The sequence below is a fragment of the Solanum lycopersicum genome, chromosome 3, assembly GCF_036512215.1.
Source record: "Solanum lycopersicum chromosome 3, SLM_r2.1".
Classification (NCBI taxonomy): domain Eukaryota; kingdom Viridiplantae; phylum Streptophyta; class Magnoliopsida; order Solanales; family Solanaceae; genus Solanum; species Solanum lycopersicum.
Window position 1 is genome coordinate 34,085,379 of NC_090802.1, and position 12,667 is coordinate 34,098,045.

Genomic DNA, 12,667 nt, shown 5'->3' on the forward strand with positions numbered 1-12,667 from the left:
AACAATTTCAAACCAATTGGAGAGTCTTGCACTAGTTTATTTAATAAATTTCCTTTTTTTGAGTCATTAATAGTGAAATCTTGACCATTTTGGTTCTTGAATTATTTTTGCTCAATTTCTGCTCGGGTTGTGCCCATCTTTTGGGCACAGGATCCTTGAGTTGAATGAGACCTATATGTAGAGTAAATATCGCGATACCTTGCACAGATCCCACAATGTCATTTTGACTTGTTTTTAATAAATTTCAAATAGTTCTAAAAAGGTGTCACAGCCTTCATATTGATTTTATGATCATATATTTTTCAAAAGAGAAAAATTGGAAAAGGTTCTGAAGGGTAAAACGCTAATTTGATAGATTTCGGAGCGCACGTGATCAACATTGAGGTAGGCTATGGCTTACCAATCTTACATTGTGTTTGTTTTGGTATTAGGATATTTTTTATATAGTTTTGAGAGGGTTCATAACATGATGCATATATAGGTGATAGAGTTCTTGCCTTTGTTAACATTTTTGGGTAAATATTTAGGAAATTGAGCATGTTTTTACCCTGCATCTGCTACCTATCACTCCATGTTGATATTTTATGTCTTATATTACCAGTTGTGAGATTTTTCTTGATTTAACTAGTGTTAGACTAGTTGCTGCGATAGAAATGTTATTTGGAGGCATTTGCCTTAGAAAATCATCTAACATCAGCTCAAATGGTTCTAGCTTCTTGTAGACTAATGTAGAAGACTTAAGTTTGATAATGTGAACCATATATCGATGGAAACTCTTCGCTTAGATTTTCATCCATAATCTATGGTCCTGGTATGGTTTTGTCATGACTTTGTCCCTTGCTGGATCCTTTTGATTTAAACTTGGGTTTGGAGCTAGAGTGAGTCCTATGTAACTCTAAGGATGGTGTTGATTCACAATATTTTGTTATAATGATGATCGTTATGTTATGGGATCATCTGGATTGTGCGAGCCATAGTTCAAGGTTCGAGCGCATTTCTACTAGCCGCAATTTGAGTCTAGACATACTTCTATTAGTCGAGTTTGAGTCCTAATATCTTAGTTCTATTGGGTTTTTCAAGGTGGCTTCACCTCGGTTTGTGTCCGCACTCGCCCATTTCAGTTCAAGAGTATAACAAATCTTAGTACTTGTCAGGCTTATTAGGGTTCGTTTGGGTTATTTTCATTTTAATTGCATACGAGAGTACCTTTTGGGTTTATAGGGATACAACTAGGTTGTAGTTAGCTGCTTTACTTTATCGTTCTACTTCTTTTTATATTATTGAATTACATCGTTAGGATTATCATTATTCTTCCTGTCCTCTGAATCTTTATTGTTGTTTTACTTGTCACTTTACTTTATGCATTTAATTTTCATACTCAGTCGGCCGATGATGCCTACTGAATTCCTATTGTCTCGTTACACATATTACACTCTAAATTTATTCTTCTTGATGAAAATTTGAGCACCGTGTGATTATGTTGATCTTGTGTATAGCAACTAGGATATTCGAAGATTGAGGGTGTGCTGATGGCATAGTAGATTGACTCATCACCATTTGTATATCATTTGGGCTAGTCTGTTGTATTTGAGATAAGTTTTTACCTATTTTGGTAAAAAAAATTGAGCTTGAACTTGCGTTAGTAGCTTGTACCATCGTCACCCGGTCGTGGGATTGGATCTTGTATTGTTTATCTTTACTTTATGTTATATATCTCTTCCATTGTTTATTTCCTTATTATATTGCGCGTTCATTTGAATTTTGATTTCTTCCAACTAAGCCCGCTACTTGTCGTTACTAGCTATGGATTGGCTTACCTACTTGTGTAGTGTTGGTAAGTGCAACGTGACTCAAGTTTTTGGACTGTGACAGACTCTCTAAGTTATATTTGTGTCAAATAAGTGGAAACCAAAAGTAAAAAATATTGGACTAGTGCTAAAAGGGCTCATATATGTATATATACTAGTTCTTGGACATGTATTTGCACGTGTATTCCATATAATTTTAAACTATACAAAAACACATAAATCAAATATAGGAACATGTGTGTTCCAAACATATATAGTTTATGTCCACACTTTAAAGTAAAATATGCAAAGGATTTCACAGATCAATTACTTCTATCTGAATTTGTGTTTTATTACAACATAAGCTTTTTAGAAATACATATTATACTAAAAAAAGTGAAAATTTCGATAGCTTAGCAATACTACAAAAAGTGGTAAATATTTGTAGCTAAAGCGATTGGAATGGATTTTCCTGAAATAGACTCTTCTTGGAGGAGAAATTTAACCAGAAAAAGGCAAATGGAAATAAGACAAATACACCTTATAATGCACTTTATAATGTATTTTAAAGAACATGGAAAGATTGACCTGAATAAATATCACGGAGAAGATAAAACTCTGACTTATGTACAAGTATTAAAAATTAAAACTTATTAAATGAAGAGTTAAGAAGATGGTAAAGAACATTTATTATCGAAGATGAAAGAAAGAATATTTAATGAGTAAAATAATTTAGGAAACTTATACGCATGTGACCTGACCATAATTACTTGTTGTTACCCCATGCTTTCCTCACTCTCACCAAACGTTTTTGTTACAGAAGGTGAAAGAGATAAATAAAATTATGGCAGTAAACATTTTAGAAAGCATTAATATAGTATTTGGGTTCATTGAATTTGAGGGGATAATGAATTTTGTTATATTTAATGATGTAAATAGAAGTTATCTAAATGAAGATTTGCTTTAACTTTAAGGATAAAATGGTAAATTAACTTTTGATTCATTATAATGGATATTAATTACTCCCTCCGTCTTCGCATTTCGAGATTTAAATAAGTCTATCTTTGACCGTAATTTTTTCATAGATCCTTTTAATATTTTGAATTATCAATTATTGTGATTTATAGTACTCTTTACGTAGTTTACAAATATATAAATTTCATTTCAAAAATTTTGAAAATTTCATACACAAATTTTCGATCAAAGTTAAACTATTTTCATATTCTCCTATATATATTGAATCAATTACTTAGACTTTAATATAATTTTATAAATATAATTCATTTGAAAAATTTTACACCTTTGCACGATAGGAGTAACTGAGGTACACCTAAGGGTCATTTTAATTGTTGCAAAACTATCGATTTCCTTATGCCATTTAAGAGGATATCATTCCATTGTACCAATATTCGTCGTATCTAATACTAAATTCAGAATATTAATATTATTATCATAATATATTATGATTAATGTGTGAATCTATATTTTGTTCATGATAAATATGTAATAATAATAGTGTTTAATAGAATACAATCTCTTATTTGGATTTAATGTATATTTACATTTTTGTTCATAAATATTATGATATTATAAGCATATTTTTGTGATTCATTTTTTAACATTGAGGCTTCTCACTTATAATATAATATGATATAGAGAGAGTGACCATCACTAGGAAATATTTTTTTTGGACGTTTAAACAAGCAAAGAGCGATATATCCAATATTAGTATTACTAATTATCTTTAATTGAAACATGTGATTTACATAACGTGAGACCAAATTCATTTTAATTACATACATAAAGCAATCTAGTCTAGAAAATGATTCCATATATATCAGCTTATAGAGTTGTCTCAGCTCATTACAACCAAAACTAAACAAAACATGTGGCCTAGCAAGATATTGCAGTCATTACTAAAACCATTGACCATATCTTTACACACTGTCCAGCTGCTTCTAACTTTTGGATATCATCCTCAATCCTACAGAAACAATACAACTTACTAATGGATAATAATAATAATTAGGGGAGAGGGAAAAATGGTATGTTTATAGGTCATTCAACCAAAGGGGCTAAATAGTAAAGAAAAGAAGTGAGATGATCTATTCATATTCCTACAATAAACACAAGCTTAAAAATTTTCTCGCACTGTTTTGGACAAAGAATGCATTGGCAGAAACATTTTTAAAAACCTAAAAGGAAAGATCAGGAGGAGATGCAGCAGCCAGCGCCTTGGGCAGCAGAATCTGAATGGTGTCCAGGAACTATGATCCTTGTTCCCTTGAGCGATTGTGACTTTGCGTACTCTGCACCTTCGTCTGCAATGAGAGTTTTCTTGCCAACAATTTGATAAATTTCTTTTAATATACTCATAAATGCAGTCTCAACGTTGGTGGATTCAAGAGCTGATGTTTCCATGAAGAAGAGATTCTCCCGTTCTGCAAATTCTTGAGCATCTTCTATTGGTATTGCTCGAAGACTCCCTAGATCACATTTGTTTCCGATAAGCATTATAACAATGTTCTTATCTGCATGACCCCTTAATTCCTCCAGCCATCTAGCCATATGATCAAATGATTGACGTTTTGTCAAGTCGTATACTAACATTGCACCAACTGCACCTCGATAGTATGCACTAGTCACTGCTCTATACCTGAGAAAATGTACTCTTACAACTATATATGTATGCCAACAATCGCAATTAGTGTAAAACAGGACATACATAGAGATCCCCAATTAATTTGACAAAGAAAAGAATTAAAGAGGACCACAATTATCAAGTGTGTTTTAGTCATGTTCTAATTCTAAATATGCAGATGCACCATTAAAATGCAACAACCATATGTATTAAATTGCTGTAAAAACAAGCAAGCACTGCACTGGGCAAAAAATGCAAGGTTATGAATGTATAATATAGATAAAAGAATAGCATACCTTTCTTGTCCAGCAGTATCCCAAATCTGTGCCTTGACGGTCCTGTTATCAATAATTAGAGTTTTAGTCTGGAATTCGACCCCAATTGTAGCTTTTGAATCCAAATTGAATTCATTCCTTGCAAATCTAGCCAGAAGCTGTGATTTACCAACTGCAGAATCTCCAGTCAATACAATCTTAAATACATAATCTATTTTTTGATTGTAATCTCCATATAAATTTGACATTATTTTATTTTGACATCAATTTCAAATCAAGCATATCATTCACGCTTATCCAAATTTATTATATATATTCAACAGGTAAATTCGATGCTTGATTAGGGTTTCAGAGAAATGATCACAACATTCTACTTTTGCGTCAAAATATTTTGGTTTAACATGTTTGACAAGAAACAACTTGGCCAACATCAACGGTTACTGCGTCACCCATTAACCGTTTTTGAGTATAACAAGAAAATACAACCTCTGTTTATTATGTATTTGGGGTAAAATAAATATGATTAAATTTAGAGCATTTTTATTTGTCATGTTTCACTTTTCAAAAGTAATTACACTAATTTTAAAATTAAATTCGATAGATATTCAAAAACTATACGAGAAATATGCAATTTTTTTCATATCAATATGATGAAAATATACATGGTAAAATATTGATCAAAGTACTTATAATTTGACTCTAAAAAGAAAATCCTGACAATTAATTGGTGTGGTTTCACAAATATTTAAATAGGATTGTTCCTTCACCAATGTAGGAGACACTCGAATAAAGTGATATCTACATTCTACTCTCCATATCTTTTTGTGTAGTATATTACTCAAATTTTACAACATGTTATTAGCAAGAGATTCTAGCCAATTGAGATTGAGTTTTAGTTTTTCTATAACTCATGTTCTGATTGATCCCGTTATGAAAATTGAGAAGAGAAAATGTAATTGTTGCAATCAATAATATTCTAGGTTTAAAATCAAGTATGTATTTTCTAGAATTTTTTATGATTTAAAAAATAAGTTTAAATGGATAATCTACAATACAATAGTGTACATCATTAACATTGATAATGAACCAAAGATGTATGCTACACTATTGGTTAAATATTCTCTGCTCCACGAAATTTCTTCCGTGGAAGAAAGTATAAAGTTTTGGTAGCATAAGGTAACGTTAATTTTTAGGATACTTTGCTTTAGTTTATTTATTATCTAACGCTACTTGATTTTTTTAAGAGTATGTGTACTTGAAAGTTAAAGTACAATATAGTCACTGCGACAATATTTGTGAGGATGGCCAACGCGAGTCTATCTAGATGAAGAAAGTCTGAGATAAACTTGGACCTTGGATGTTGCCTCATGTTTTTCAGGAATTGCATTAGTATTGAAACGTAGATGAATTCAAAGCTCTGTTCACCGAAAGTGCAAAGAGCGTTTAAACGATTACAACGGTGATGATAAATTCACTAAAATCTAACTTCTAATAAATATTTCTAAACAAATTATTAGTTGAATAGTTCTTATTGATTAATATCGGCTAAAATTCTATTTATATTTGCAGGGGTGGAGTGAATTGGGGTGCACTACCCTTCATAATAAGGTTTTCAAGAAAACTCATATGAAGCTTAATAAGTCGAATCCGAATAAGTGGGTGGAAGAAAGAACCGAACAAACTTATGTAAGTTATTTAATTTAAAATTTCAAGATATTGAAATGGCGATTTGGCCTAGTTGACACTTGAAGAGTCCACTCAAATTCGAACTAAAAATGTGGTAAGGGCTCACATAAGGGCAGAAACTATGGGGTGGACTCTTAGAACAATGTACAATGGCTCCGATCAGGTTTAGAAGATATTGAATCATCACGCTAAGAAGAGACATTTGATGGTGTAAGTGCTATGTCATCACAAATAGCAAAACATACACATGCATTGACAAAAAGAATTGGTGAAAAAAAAGGCATGAACCTGGAGACTCTTGTGTTTTTGGAAGATGTGATGCTTTAGAAAGACTATGACTATGGGACAATCTTAATCATATCTCTAAGTCAAGATCAGTGACCATGACTAGTGAGAGGAGATTTCGATGTCATATTGAATGAAGAAGAGAAGCTGGTGGATTAGTTTTTTCTCATAATGAAGCTGGAGAATCTGCTCAATGTTTAAGGGATTGTGTATTGACAGAAAGCAAATAGTACATAGGTAGCAACTTCATTTGGTGGAATGAAAGAATAGAGGAGTGCATTTTCAAAAGATTGGATAGGGCAATGGGCATTCAAGAATTCTTACAGAACCTTCCAACTATTGAACTACATCATTTGAATTAGTAGAGTACAATGGAAACACCAAATCTAGGATTTGGCACAACACAAACTGAGAATTCTGATTCACAAGTACTAAACAGCACTATTTTAGGCAGTCAGCAAAACATTGAAAGCCTTTACATTGATCAAGTTTCTTTTACTGCAGTCTGATGCGATCGAGGTTATCAGAAACTGTTCTCATCCTTGGCCGAAGCTCAGGATCCAGTTCTGTGCAGTTGAGAGCGATATAAAATGCTGCAACAACTTGCTTTTTAGCATGAACCTCATTCAAGAGAGCAGGGTCTATGATCTCAGACAAGGGTCGTTCTTGTCTAAAAACCTTTCTAACAAGACTCTCAAGCCCCTTCCCATCATCCTCCACTTCCGATCCTCCATTTGCCAACCGACCGGTCAGAATCTCCAAAAGCACCATACCAAACGAGTAGATGTCGCTTTTCTGGGTGAACTTGGAGCCAGGCACTCGATCCTCAGGTGCCATGTACATAGTACATGACGAAGTTGAGTTTTGAGGACTTACTATGATTTGACTTGTACTTAGCTTTTTCGTACTACTGTTTATGGGCTTGGAGCAGCCTAAAACAAGGCGAGTCAATCCAAAGCCAGATATGTAGGCTTGCAAGTCATCATCAAGAAGGATTTTTGTTGAATTTATGTTCCCATGAACATACTTCCTGGGATTACACTCATGAATGTGCATTAGACCCCGAGCTGTTCCTTGAGCTATCTTCAGTCTAGCTGCCCATGATAGAGGCGGCAAGCTATTACCAAGTCCTCCTTCAATTGTAAAAAATAAACATAAAAAGATTGATTAACACGGATAACGTTCCAATATAAAAAGAAAATCACCAAGTTCTCTAGAAAAATTAGCTCTGTGTGTTTCTTTTTTTTGGACTTGTGTGTGTTTTTTCTTCATGAGAAATTTTTTACCGAAAAATGCAAGTTTTTAAATCCAAAAAAAATATTTTTGGACTTGTGGAGGATAAATTAAAAAGTGATTCATGCCAAACTGACGACAACTTTTCAGAATAATGAATAGAACGATTTTCACTTCAAATCCTGAAATTGGTACAAAAATATGTGCTTGAAACAATGGAAGTCCGAGTCAAGGAAAACAAGAAATAGGTTAGTTGGTATTTTGTCGAGACAAAATTTACCAATATGAACTAGAGGAACCACATTCTCAAGAAGCCACCCCAAAAGTAGGTGCAATCTTCATTTCCACTTGCGTATATATAAGATTGGTTCACAATTGACTATACCAAATTACGAGCAAAATGGGAAGGATTATGTCGAAAAGACTTGTACACAAAGATTGAAGTTAAGAAAAACAGACTGGAGTTAAAATGAATATTGATGTTTTTGTGAAGTGCAAGGTTCTGAAAATAAAGAGAGCAAAATACAAGGCTAACACAAGTCCAATAACTGCCTATTCAGGTATTCTATAACCACAATACAAATTATACGTACATTAAACAACACCTCTGAATAACAAGACAAACAAACTAAAGGAAAAGGGAATGACTAACCAAGACTTGGAATCTGATGAAATTTCGTGTCTTGCTTATTATCTTTTTTGTTTTCTATTTACCAATCAGAAAGCTTAACGTCGTGGACTTCTCCACTTAGTTAAAAAAGAATTTGAAGGTAAAAATAACCTTTGGTGTATTAGTTTTCTTCTCAGTGTCAGCTGAATGTCTCTTTTACATAAAGTCCAACATCCTAAAGTGAACTTGACAATAATAGATGTTACAAGGAGAAATTAGTCGCTGTATTGTTCTGCACAAATTGCGGACTTACGATTCATGTTTTATGTGTAACCATGCTTAGTTCAATTCCTAATGAATGTGAATCGAACATATAGCTTACCATCCAATTGATAGATCTAATGTTTTTTTCCTTGGTGTAACTTCCAAACGTTTACTTCAACTTTAAAGCCTCTCTCAATATATCTAAGGCCACATAAAATGTACTCCCCATGAAGCAGAAAACAGGCACAAAATGCCATAATGGGGACCAGAAACTAGTGAATTACAATAAACCAACAGATATTGAATTGTGGAGCCCAAAAGGTCTCAAATAGCTTAACACTTGCGTAGATGTTCTCCAGGAAGCAGAAAACACGAAAGCCAATTGCTTAGATAAAAACAAATGAACCATGCACGTATTATTCCCCTCCCCTCCCCTCCCCACCCCACTACCCCAAACTAGTTCTTGTTCATCATGATTTACATTCGGTTGCCTATTCTTGATAAAAGAAAGATAAGGACGGTAAGCAGCTAATGACGTAAAAGCATATAATTTGGGATCATTAATACTTTCTAAAGATAGTTGATGCTTAAAACCTTGACAGAAATTGTTAAATGTGCCTAGAGAATACTTCAAGGAGTAATCATAAGCAGCTTTAAGAACATCTTACGTTGTAAATAATTCCAGACATTGATGTTCTATTTTGCATAAATATCAAATACAATGCCACCTTCAAGAACTAGTTATCCCAGAATTTCTAATATTAAAAGCTTATCCTTGTGTTTTAGAGTGAATATTCTTTAACAGTAAAGAAAATTCCACGTAAGAATGAAATGAGATTACCATGTAAAGCATTGTGCAGGGTGCTATTCCGGATGAAATCAGTAACCAGCAATTTCTCATCACTTGCATAGTAATAAGCCCTAAGCCTCACCAAATTTGGATGTTGTACTCTTCCAATCGCTTCCACCTCCATCTCAAACTCCTTCAACTTCCACGTCACATCCCCCTCGCTTAATCGTCGAACAGCAACCACCGTACCACCACCGGCCACCACCTTGTAAACTATCCCATTCCTACTCTTCCCTACAACATAAGCTGAAGCCCTTAACAAATCCTCTAGTTCCATTCCAAACCCCTCGTCTAACACTACATATTTACCCTTTTGCCCCTCCTCTGCCTTCTCCAACTTTTCTTTTCCCATTTTTCCCTCATCCAACTTCCATTTTCTCCTTAACACCCACACTGAAACAAACATCACCCCAATCACAACCGATACGCCGGAGATCAGAGAAACCACCACAGACCCATTTCCCGATTTACCTTTTCCTACAAACCCCACCTCCTCCTCATTAGGGTTCGGGTTCGGTGGTGGTTTTTGAGCTTCTGGTTCTGCACACGGAGTCTCCAATGGAAACCCACAAAGAAAAGGGTTGCCGGAAAATGCAGTAGGCCCTTGATTCAACAAGGAGCCGACTGAAGGTATCTTTCCGGTGAGATTGTTATGCCGAAGGTCTAAACTCAATGTTACAGGAAACTTACCATAAGTCGCCGGAACTTGGCCGGAAAATCTGTTGTATGAAAGATTTAAAGTTCCAGTGAGAAGTGTAAGATGAGTTAGGTCTTGGGGAAGTGAGCCATTAAGAAAATTAGCAGAAATATCAAGGTGTTTAAGGTTTACAAGGGATGTGATTTCTTGAGGTAAGAATCCAGTGAAAGCATTGTTAGAGAGGTCAAGGAAGTGAAGGGAAGTAGCATTGAAGAGATGAATAGGGATTGGTTTTGAAAAGTTGTTGTAGGAAAGAGTAAGAATAGATAGAGAAGAAAGTGCTCCGATTTCAGAAGGAATGTAACCACTCAAATTCTTTGAGGATAGAGAAATGGAAATGACCTTGTCATTTTCATCACATGTGATTCCATTCCAATGACATGCTGATGAGTCTAACTCCGACCAAGAAGAAAGAAAGTGAGATGGGTCATTAGAAATGGCAGATTTCAAAGCTAACAGAGAAACACCATCTGAATTCAATGAAAATATAGCAGAGATTGAAAATGTGACAAAACTAAGAATCACAATTACAACAACATTCATCATTCAAGTTTCAATCACCAACACCACACTTGAAGTTTTTTTGCTTCTGTTAGATACGGTTTTGAAGGTGTTACTTGATTTGAATTTGTTTTGAGTTTTGACTAACATAGGTAGGCGTAGGCTCTTACAGAGCTAAAGTTGAAAATTATCAAATGAGGTAATAATGTTTGGTTTTGTTTTACTATTCACATGTTTCCACCTTGGGATGAGAGATATCAAGTAAACAAACAAGAGACAAGTATCTATAATTCAATTCATTCAAGGATCGTTTACTAAGGAGTATTAGAAAAATTAATCAAAATATTAAGTGTAATATTATTTAATACTATGTTTAGTAGGAATTTTGGATCAATTCATTAATTAGTTATACACCCTACATGATATTAGAGGGTGTATAACTAATATCTTCCATTTGGTGGTATTAGTTTAAAGGAAACTTTCACATATAGCAACTTAAAAATAATTAATTATTCTTTATAGTTACAATTTGATAATTACAATTTTTAGCTACATGTTATATGGAGGAGAGAGGCGAGCAAGACTAGAGAGAGGAGAGAGGCGAGAGAGAGGGAGAAAAGTGGGAGAAAAGTGAATTGTATATGTATATTGGTTAAATAATTATATATTATACATATGTATTTGTATATCTGGCAAGAGAGATTGAGAGGGGGAGGAGAGAGGCGAACGAGATCGAGAGAGGTAGGAGAGAGGCGAGCGAGAGAGGGCAGAGAGTGGGAGAGAGGTGAATTGTATACGTATATAATTGCATATAAATGTATATTATACATATACATTTGTATAAATGGCAAGCGAGATTGGGAGAGGGAGGAGAGAGGTGAGCGAGATTGAGAGATAGAAAAGAGAGGCGAGCGAGAGAGTGGGAGAGAGGTGAATTGTATATATATATATATAGGTTAAAAACTGTATATTATACATATGTATTTGTATATCCTGGAGAATTATACATATACAAACATGACTAATTATACAAATTTGAAGTCCACCCACATAATTAATGTATAATGTTAGTCGCGAGTGGTAATTATAGCAAATTATAGCTATGATGAGTAATTAAATAGTACAATAATTTTCCCTTAGTTTAATACCATAGGGCTAATCTAGGTAGAGACAAAAATAATCCCTCAAATCCTTTTAATTATTTTGTTTATTTTCTTGATTTTATATTTTATATTTTATATTTATACTAATAAATTTATTTAAATAAATTAGTTTGCAAATTTTATTATTTAGAATAACTTTTTGTTTCTAAAACATGTGTTATTTAATCTACTTATTATTAATATAAAATATGATAATCCGACTAATATGCTAATGTTGATGTATGAATTTAAGAACAATTCATAGTCAAATATTGTCTCTTAACGAAACCAAAATTATTGAACCTTATATCACCTTATTTTAAACCAAAAATTATATTGAACCTTATTTTATTTGAAATATCACCTTATTCTGGTATCAGAGTCATAGTCCTAAAAGACCTTATATGAAAAATGATTATTATTTTAAGAAAACATCTGCCTACCATAGAACACTGTTTTATAATAGACAACATTTTAAAATAGTTAAATTATATAAAAAATCTCTAGAAAGTCATTTATTTACTTTAAAATTAAGATTATCTTTAACATATACATATAAGAATTCTGTAAAAACGCTTAGAGAAATTATTAGACAAAACCAGAAACAAATTAGTGAAGAATTAAGTCAAGTAGAATTTGAGATAAAAGAAGTAATTGAAAGAATTAAAACAATTAAAAATAATCCATATTATTATA

General features: G+C 33.2%; 2 protein-coding genes across 2 annotated transcripts; both read right to left on the minus strand.

The window, feature by feature from the left end:
- Positions 1-3,503: 3,503 nt before the first annotated feature.
- Positions 3,504-5,402, minus strand: LOC101250669 (ras-related protein RABA4d). Its single transcript, XM_004234796.5, has 2 exons — positions 4,725-5,402; positions 3,504-4,443 (listed from the first exon to the last, which is right to left on the minus strand). The coding sequence occupies exons 1-2, from the start codon at positions 4,949-4,951 to the stop codon at positions 3,996-3,998; spliced, it is 675 nt and encodes a 224-aa protein (XP_004234844.1). The 5' UTR covers positions 4,952-5,402; the 3' UTR covers positions 3,504-3,995.
- Positions 5,403-6,923: 1,521 nt separating this feature from the next.
- Positions 6,924-11,115, minus strand: LOC101250378 (receptor protein kinase-like protein ZAR1). Its single transcript, XM_004234795.5, has 2 exons — positions 9,623-11,115; positions 6,924-7,807 (listed from the first exon to the last, which is right to left on the minus strand). Exons 1-2 carry the CDS (start codon positions 10,872-10,874, stop codon positions 7,170-7,172), a joined length of 1,890 nt encoding a protein of 629 aa, XP_004234843.1. The 5' UTR covers positions 10,875-11,115; the 3' UTR covers positions 6,924-7,169.
- Positions 11,116-12,667: the final 1,552 nt, after the last annotated feature.

Excerpts from the sequence above, each read along its gene's own strand:
- LOC101250669 (XM_004234796.5), bottom strand. The coding sequence starts at position 4,951 with ATGTCAAATTTATATGGAGATTACAATCAAAAAATAGATTATGTATTT. Across the intron at positions 4,444-4,724 it reads GATACTGCTGGACAAGAAAG|GTATAGAGCAGTGACTAGTG; the intron begins GTATGCTATTCT and ends ACATTTTCTCAG.
- LOC101250378 (XM_004234795.5), bottom strand. The coding sequence starts at position 10,874 with ATGATGAATGTTGTTGTAATTGTGATTCTTAGTTTTGTCACATTTTCA. Across the intron at positions 7,808-9,622 it reads CCTGCACAATGCTTTACATG|GAGGACTTGGTAATAGCTTG; the intron begins GTAATCTCATTT and ends TTACAATTGAAG.